General features: G+C 40.7%; 1 protein-coding gene across 3 annotated transcripts in view; it reads right to left on the bottom strand.

Moving 5' to 3' along the window:
• Nucleotides 1-4,644: 4,644 nt before the first annotated feature.
• Nucleotides 4,645-9,495, bottom strand: part of Lypd6b (LY6/PLAUR domain containing 6B) — a 115,976-nt gene continuing 111,125 nt past the window's right edge. For all 3 annotated transcript variants that reach the window (XM_048812243.1, XM_015479162.2, XM_048812244.1), the window contains 2 exons: nucleotides 7,342-7,472; nucleotides 4,645-5,843 (listed from right to left, as the gene is read on the bottom strand). In XM_048812243.1, the coding sequence (XP_048668200.1) occupies nucleotides 5,679-5,843; nucleotides 7,342-7,472 (296 nt within the window). In that variant the 3' untranslated portion in view covers nucleotides 4,645-5,678. The remainder of the gene's footprint in view (nucleotides 5,844-7,341; nucleotides 7,473-9,495) is intronic.

Here is a 9,495-nt window from a genome sequence, read left to right as displayed (position 1 = left end):
CATCCATCAGGGGACATTGAACTACTTTGGGCTGTAGTAAGCCAACGGTGACCATATCATACTTGTTTGCTATCTGCTGGGAACTGGGTGAAGACCTTCTGTTCTTGGACAGTGCCCAGCAGCAGCTCTTTGTCTATTCCTCTGGACACTAGGTAGGCATTATGGCATAACTGTGGCCTTCTGGTTATCAAAGGACACAAGGGAGGTGACAGGAAAAAGAACAGAGGAGTTTGAAGCACTGATTAAGGCCACCTTGAAGCCCAGTCTTCCTTCAGACTTCCTGTTGTATTAGCTAAGAAATTCCTTTACACCAATTTGATTGGGATTCTGTTACTTAAGAGTCAAAGTCATCTTTGCACTCAATGAAAGACACCTTCCTTGGCTGGGGATCATCGGAAACCTTATCAGAACCTGCCTCCAGGAACTTCTTGTCCCACATTGCCTAGCCTTTTTTGAAAAATGTTAGCCCTGGCTCTGATTTTGAACCTGTGCTTGGCCTCTGTGGGCTGGCTCACTTGGTCATTTGCTCTGCTTTGCTTCTCACTGACTCTCTCAGCATGACCTCTAGGGACATCAGCCAATACTCAAAACCTCCGATGTCCTACTTGCCTGGAAGAGGCCCCAACTCCCTTCTCAGCGCTCCCATGTGTCTCAGGACTCTCAGGATAATTCCTGACATGACACGCTTGCCAAGCCACAGTATCTTCAAGTCTATTCCCAGCTCCTTAGCTAGGACTGATTTCCACATACCAAGCAAGTCCTTGTATAGAGGTGAAGGAGATGACGGTATCTGCATAGAACCCATAGTCTATACTGAAGCCCTGGGTTATTGTTTCTAAAAATGATGCCCCAGGCCTGCCAGTATCAGAATCACTGATATCAGAATCAGAGGCTTGTTTAAAAAATGCAGGTTCCCAGGCTTGCTACATAGTATCCCTGGCATTGAACTTCGGACTATTTTTCACAGTCCAAACCATGGTTATCTCATACTCTGGATCATCCCAAAGTCAACTCAGCTTTCAACCTCAGCATCTGATGAAACAGAGGCCAAGGCAAAGGAGGAGTTGGGAGGAGTTGGGAAGGAACAAGAATTATGAAGAGGAAGGGAGAAGGGGAGTGTAAGAGAAAGATGCTAGACTGTTGCAGATGGACAGCGGAGGAACTATGCCTAAAGGCAGACTCATTTTATGACAGCCATTTGTTTCCCAGTTCCTTTGACACTCACCTTTGTGTGTCTACTAGCCTTCTTCTTCTAGCATGATTTGTACCCAGACAGTCAGTGTGACAATGTAACCCTCTACAAATCATAGAGTCAACAACAAAGAATGAGAGGGAAAAAAATGTCCAAGATCCAAAGGTCAGAGCAAACTTTTCTTAGCTGGAAATCTACATGCCACAAAAATGTTGCCTAGGGGTTGATTCATTTCACAAATGTGAAATATGTTTTCTGATTCCACGCTGAGCCTTTCCTCTCAATTCCATGCCACTCCATAATTGCTCATTTCATAATTTTTAAGTTCTTTCCCACCTTCTTCCCATTTCTTATGAAATATATTTATCCAGCAATAGACACGATAGAATGCAGATCAAACGGAAGTAATGCCTGTAATTTCTGACTGCTAACTTCACTCAGAATTGAACTTAGGAAAAGTTTAGGCATTGATGGGGGAAAAATAATTATTAGGTAACATTTTTTTTTCAAAAAAATGATTTATGGATTGGAATTCAAACCTTATAACACAATGTAGATCTGTTCAAAATGGATCTTCAACAGGCCACCCTTAGTAATACTCCTCATATTCATATCCATAGCCTCTTTTATAACAGAAAATCTACATATTCGTCTTCTTTCCAGTTTACTCCAACTGTCATTAGACATTTTGACACCAAATTATTTTTCATTTTCTTGCTCATTAGGGACAAATTTAGTCTGTGTTCTTGGATACTTGGCCATTTCATGTCCCTGTGCAGTGAACTTTAAAAAAAAAAAAATCCGTGAAATTGACTCCAATAATTGCATTTATTTTTGGATTCTAATTTTTAAGTTACATTGCAGAGACCATCAAGTCAATTTAACATGCACAGAGCTTTTGAAGCTCAAAGATACGAGGTTGTACCCTGGGTCTTCTGGTCACCAACATCACCCCCATCTTTTATTCTTCTGTTTGGTGGCTCCCACAGTAACTGTGTATCAGAATCAGCTGAGGAATTTTAAAAATAAAGACTTGCTATCTCAACCCAGAAATAAAGAATCTGACTTTCTGGGATTGGGGCCCAGGAGCGAGCGAGCGAGTGAGCTTGTTTGCTTGCTTGCTTGCTTTCCTTCCTCTCTCTTTTCTTTGTTTTCCTTTCCTTTCCATCCTTCTCTCTCTCCCTCTCTCATTTTTCCCCTTTCCTTTCTTTCTTTCTTTTTTTTTCTTTCTATAGGCTCCCCAGGTGATTCTCATGCAGCCTCCAAGTACCTATTCACTGAAGGCATCTGGGAAGCATTTCTCTGGTTTGAACTTGTACATGCATCAGAAGCACCTAGAGGCCTTAATAGCAGACTGAACCTTCAAAGTTTCTGATCAATGGGTCTAGAATGAAGCTTGTAAATCTGTATTTCTAACAAGTTTCCAGGTGATGCTGATGGCTGGTCTCTCTACCTGGAGGATTATGCCTCTAAACCAGACAGCTTGTGCATAGATTTATTATTCACTAGCATTTCTATTTTGTGGTCAAAGACTGTGCTTCTGAAGAAGGAATATCCTCGGGTCAGAGATAACGCATCTGAGCAATATAATCACTTGGAGCTTTTTTATTTTTTTAATTTAATATTCAATTATTGAGGTTAAGCTTGGGCTTCATCTCAGATCTGCTGAATCAACATTTCCAGATTCCCTGGGAGTTTTTTGTTTTGTTTTGCTTTGAAGTTACCCAGAAGATTCTGATTTATTACAAGGATTTGAAGCCATTTCCTTGGATGAGCCAAACTTGTAAGTTCATGAATAACTTATAAGAAAAAGTTATTTGTTGTTTATCAGAAACTCAAATTTAATGGGGCATCCCATGTTTTCATTTGCAAATGTGGCACTCCCTGCTCACTCAGCTGTCTTTGCCAGGAGTGTCTTTCCTCTCTGTGCTCCCTTCTTTCCTCACATATCCCTGTTTTAAATGCTTAAGGGAATGGAGGTGAGCAAAACTCATACAAATGTGATATGTGGGGCGAAGAAGAGAAAATTAAGATGTTTCCTCAGGAAAGAAAACACACACACACACACACACGCACGCGCGCGCGCACACACACAAATTCATTAATCTAGACAGCAGAAACAAAATCAGAAAAAAAAAAATTTACAGTCTGCTAATGGTTTTTTACCAGACAATTCGTCAATTACACAGTCAAAAGAAACCCTGGGGAACAAAAAGACACCAAAGATGCTATTAAAATGTTCCAAGTGAAGCTGTATATAATTAATTTCAAACAAGCATAAGCTATGAAAACACAAATGCTTCAAGGTGCTGAGTGAAAAATGGGATAAATCTACATCAGCCTCAAAATCAGTGCTTCCAGGTGAGTTTAAGTTTAGGCCAGAGACAGAGAGAGACTGTTGTCTGCTCCCTCCCTGTTTTATGGGAAGCTAAAGAGTCTTCAGACGAGACGCTCCCAGAGCACCAAGGACAAGAAGAGACAGATAAAGACCATCCCCTCACATCATCACTAACTACCAGCACACAGAACTGAATAAATGAAACATCAATCAAAACAGAGGAGAAAAATGCACTGATGCAGAAGGCACAGAAAACAAAGGGAGATCTAGTAATTGCCCAGGCTGATTAACCACCTTAGCACCAGGGTCTCCTTAAAGAAAGCATTTTTCTTCTTAATCAGTCTTAACTTCTCATAGGTTAGAGAAGTTAAGACTGATTAAGAGCTAGATGAAAAGAGCTAGATGGTAAGACTTTTAGATTATCCGAACCACGTAGTCTCTGTACATCAATATAATGTAATGGTGCTCTTGTAACATGAAAACAGACACAGATGACACATTAAAAAAATGGGTGTGTTGTGTTCTAATAAAACTTTATTAACAAAAAATAGGTGGTGGAATGGATTTGGCTTATGGGCCACAGTTTGCCAAGTCACAGTGAGTCCATGTGGCAAGGATGATATTATTACTGGGTTCTACAGAGCATCCAGTATTAAAATGGTGCATGTTTAGTGAGGGACCATAAAACATTCCATTAACTCATCACTACACAGACAAGGGAAGAGTATTTAAAGGTCATCCCAAAGTGTGACAGTAGGAAACCTGAATGCAGAAACAGTAGAAGATGTTATGTGAAATTCTAGGATTGTGTTATAAAAGGGAAAGAAAAGAAGGCAATGAGACCAAACATTTCAGCCCATGTTTAAAGAGGTTCTATTGATGGATCTGACATCCAGAGAAAATGAGGTGACAGGACAGGGGAGAGGGCCCCCCTGCCATTCCCTCTGACTGGGACTCTTTAAGCTACCTCTGCAGAGGATACATCCTGTATGATAATGTTATCCCCCTTGATTAGGGTGTTTTTGTTTTTGTTTTTTTTGACCATCTCAATTCACCAAGTTTGCATCTAGCTTCCACAGAAGAGTCCTTTCTGAAAAAGAAAGAGAAACTGAGCCATTTTGGCATAGAATTTTATTCTCTAGGCCAGCATATGTCACTCATGGTGCACCTCCAAGTCCATCAAGAAACACACAGCATGCATTTACATGGTAAAACTGAACAGCTTTATTCCCCCCTCCCACTTCACAATTGGCAAATGGATTTCATATGATTTCAAATGGAAGTTTTCTTCCTACAGTTGCCTTTCTCATTGACAACTACTGGGTGCTGCAGCTTGGACCTTGAATGTCCTCTGAGGGCCCAAGTGTTAAAGGCGTGGTCCCTAGCCTGTGGTGCTTTGAGGAGGTGATGGAGACTTTGGGATGTATGGCCTATTGTATTAGGCCACTTGGGGTATGTCCTCAAAGAGGACTTCAGGACCCTCTACCTCTCTCCTTCATGTCCCCACCATGAGACATGTGGCTTTTTGCTTTGCCACACACTCCCACCATAATGTGCTGCTTCACCACAAGCCCAAGATCAACAGGCCAAATCATTTATGAACATGAAACCTCCAAAACTGTGAACCAAAATAAACCTTTCCTCTTTAAAAGCTGATTATCTCAGGCATTTGTTACAGTAACAGAAAGCTAAACAACAGAGTAGGGAAACTGCTTTCTCGGTAGAAGAATTAGATTTCACAGAGAAACTTTGAGTTAATGACAGACACCAGAGGATCTGACCCAGCAGCCTCTAGGGGTGTCAATGAGGTCAGGAGGTCCTTTCAGCTGAAGGCCTGATCGACTGGGATTGGCCAGGCCACTGTAACTCATCAAAGATACTGGCAGGCTCATCCCTGCAGAATTTACAGCACACAGCTCCCTTGACCAGGAAGTCTGAAAGTTATACAGTCCTCTTGGTCCCTACCAAATCCCTATCCTCAGTGCTGGGACCTCATGCAGGAGCATTTTAACAAAGCCTCTGCTTTGGGCTTCCAATGTGCCCTCTTCACCAGGTACAAGAGTGTCTTCACTCCGAAGTTCAGGATTCACGCTGTTCTTGCCTTGTGCTTTAGAGGGCTAGTCTCTGCCTCTCTGAACAATGGTGGCATCATAGTAATGGAAGCATGAAGACCCAAGCAAGTGCTGGAAGGTAGGGTGTGGTGGCACTGCTGCCAGATGTCCTCTGAGCATGCATGACAGCAAAGACTGCATTGGTGTGGTTGGTGGGCAATTCCACGTTGCAAATCATTCCTTCACAGCAAGACCTACACTCCTGTTACAAATAAACAAGAGATGGAAAATAGTAAATAACGGGAAGGGATAAGGGGTAAAACATAGAAAAACAAAGGCTTCTTCAGCTCCATCATAAGAGGACCATTAGCGGGCTATCCAGTCTGTGTATCACCAGGTCTTTGGGTTCCCTTCCTCTGCAAAGGATGAGGAGGGAAGAACCATCTTTTCCTCTTAACTATGATTTATCTTCATCAAACCCAATCATCATCAAGGCAGAGAAGTGAAAGGGAAATTGAATAAGACTGCTTGATTGAGTCACCAAATCTTTCTAAAGGTTTTAAGAGAAAACACTGAAGCAAAAGTAAAAGCTAGGAACCTTTTGGATTAGTCATTGATTATCTTTCCCAGTGTTACTTGTTAGGGGATAATAGTGACTCACTCTTTTCTATGCTCATATCTGATTCCTATCATTACTGTAGCAATAGTTTACTAATTGTGGCTCCTGAGTGGTTAAAAAACAAAGGGCTGGGTCCCTAAGAGCATGAGATATTTTCAGGGGAAGTAGTCTCCTATGGTAATACCAGTGTATGGTTGGCACATGCCTTGACCTGAGAAACCCAGTCATTCCTTGAGGCTTCTGGGACAGTCAGGCAACACAAAGGCACAACCGCTAAGCATTCATGTCAGTGGTTTTCAACACAGGCTGCACATCAGGTTCACCTTGGGGCAATTTTAAAATGATCTCAATGCCCATGACCTCTACTTAAGGTTCTGCTTCAATTGGTCTGAGGATGCTCCCTCATCACCTGACTAACAAACCACCCAGGTAATCTTGGTGTTACTAAAGCCAACAACCACGAATGTTGAAATCATTTTCTGTGCTTATAAACTAAATTAAATTCTAAAACCTCATGAAATTAATATATGTTCAAATAATCTTTTCTCAAAAATTTCAAGATTCCAGGCATATAAAAGTATATAATGCTCATTTAGAATCACAGAATGAGAAAATTAAAAAGATTAATTGATCCACAGTGTGTCTATAGTTCATTGCATTAAACTGAGCCTAATTTTTCGACTCTTTCTCCTCTGAGCAGAGGCGGTGGGTGAGACAAGTTTCCCTTGGTACATGGTATCACTATTTTCCTATTTCTACCTTTCCATTTCCCTGTGCAGCATTCTTGGTGATTTCTGGCCATGAACAAAACAGGTGAGCTGGGCTCTAGTGTTCATGGTTCTGTCACAGATGAGTTGCTCACAGGCTACCAGAGCTGGCTTTGGACCATTCACCCAAAGTCTTGAGGCCCACAGTATAGAACTGGAATCTGGGAATTATCATTCATTGCTAAAGTAACATTATTTCTCACTGGAGAACAGAAAGTCTTTTGACTTCTCTTTGGTCTCTATTTCAGTGCTGTAATGCAGTCTTTTCTCAAAGTATAAGCATGTTCAATATATTGTTCATCCTTCAGAACTTACTTTTGCTAGCATGAGATATTAGTAAATTTACACACCCGCCTGCACACACAGGATCTTACCGTATGTTCAGAATCTTGGCTGTGGTGGCACCCAACAAAATGACATTCACTTTTAGAGGCACACTTTTTGGTGATGGAGGTACTTCTTCCATGGCTGGTGAAATGATGAACTGTCAAACAATACTGTGTATCTAGGTAAAAAAAAAAAAAAAGCAATAAAAACAAGGCAACTTCATTTTTCCACAATGCAAAAGAGACCTTTCAACAACTACTCTAGAAATGACTAATATTCATGATGAACCTTAAGTTTTTGGCAAGAAATTTAATAGCAGTGAGCTCTAGAGTTTCTAGATAGATTTTTTTTTTTTTTGCAATAACATCTGCTTCTAAAACACATATGTATACTGAAAATAAATATAAATAGTCACCCATCCTTTGGTATAAACTAAAGCTGAGAATAAATGTACAAACTTTTCACCAAACTCAGGGGTCTGCTCATTGAAGATGCATGTTTGTGTCTCTAGTCCATCCCCCCTACTTTTGAAACAATGTTCTAAAACTCTAAGATGAAAATTGCAAGTACAGATGCAATAGGTTATAATACCTGTTTCTGCATCATTCAACATTTGTTTCTTACAGGTGTTGAGGCAAATGAAAGATAAAAGATGGGACTCCTGGGATAGGGAAGTAGCTCAGTGGTAGAGCACTTGTCTTGCATGCATGAGGTCCTGGGTTCAATCCCCAGCACATGGAGGGCAAAACTGAAAAAAAAAGATATGGCTTCCAATCCCATGTCAAGATCATCTTCTCTTCTCATCTAATTCTTACTCAAGTCCTTATACTCCCAATGCATTTCCTCATCAATGAATTTCTATTTTCTCTTCTTTTTAAATTAACTCTTCCTTTCTGCTTCCCATTTCTGCAGAAAGACTTCTGCATAGCATTATCTTTATAGCTTTAACCACAAACATTTTATTATTTAAAGTTCTTCCAAGAAAGTGGTTTCATTCACTATCCTAGGACTGCGCTGATTGTGTCTCTCTTCTATAACTACCTCAGGCCAAGGAAACTTTCTGATCAGGGACCACAACAACAACATCACTGAATAGGGGAGGGAGACTGGACTGAAGTTGAGAAGACTAGGTTTATGGAATAGCCTATCAAAAGTAAACTACTTGAGGGCTGCGGTTGTAACTCAGTGGTGGAGTGCTTGCCTAGCATGTGTGCGGCAGTGGGTTCGATCCTCAGCACCACCTAAAAATAAATAAAATAAAGGTCTAAAAAAATACAATGACATTATTTTTTTTAAAAAGTAAGCTACTTTAGAACCTTTGAGCCCGTTTTCTTTTTAGAGAAATAGTTAAGTGCACTGGCATTCTGATAGGGTTGTTACAAGCTTTAAATAATATTAACAATAGCAAACACATACTGGGCATGAACCATCAGCCAGGCACCCTTCTAACTTGTATTTTCTCATTCAGTGCTCTCCACAAGCCCTGAGGTAAGCAGACTTAACATCCTCATTTTATAGATGAAGAAAATCAGGCACAATTTCTTGTCCAAAGTAACAAAGGTAGAAAAATCACATAAAGGAAAAGCCGCATAGGTAGAAAGGTCACCTAGCTGAAAGATCACATACACGGAAGGTCACATAAGCAGAAAATTTACCCAGGTGGAAGGTCACACAGGTGGAGGGTAGGCTTCTAATGCAGCAGTTTCCTAGGATTTGCACTCTTAACATTAATATTAAGCTAGACACTGCTACAAACTAGTGCTGCCCGCAGAGTGCTCTGCAAGTGTGGCTGGCTTCTGGATTCAGAAAGAAAGGGGGAACTAACTGTTTTAGAGAAGGAATTTCCATTTATAGTCCAAACAAGGAGGAATTGAAAACCAGTAGCTGCATGCGTTCATACACAATATCACACATGCAAAAAGCAGCCTCAACAAGTCAGCACTGAAGCCAGGGTAAATAAAACTAGAAATGCCATTCTTGTTGTATCCTGTTACAAGGGAACCCTTTAACAACACTGACAGACCATAGAAGTGAAGCTGCAAGGAAAAAAAAGGAAATGTGAGATGACAAAGAGCAATAGCTGCAGGGAAGTTTGCCTCCCAAAATGGTTAACTATCTCTCCCGTAAATAATGGCAAAGTGAAAAGAAAGAAACCATACTCTCAGTTATAATTCCAGGTGGTTAGTATCTTTAGGACTTGA

Source organism: Marmota marmota, unplaced genomic scaffold, assembly GCF_001458135.2.
Source record: "Marmota marmota marmota unplaced genomic scaffold, marMar, whole genome shotgun sequence".
NCBI classification, from domain to species: Eukaryota; Metazoa; Chordata; class Mammalia; order Rodentia; family Sciuridae; genus Marmota; species Marmota marmota.
The sequence above is the reverse complement of the archived record's forward strand: the minus strand, read 5'-3'. Positions and strand labels throughout refer to the sequence as shown.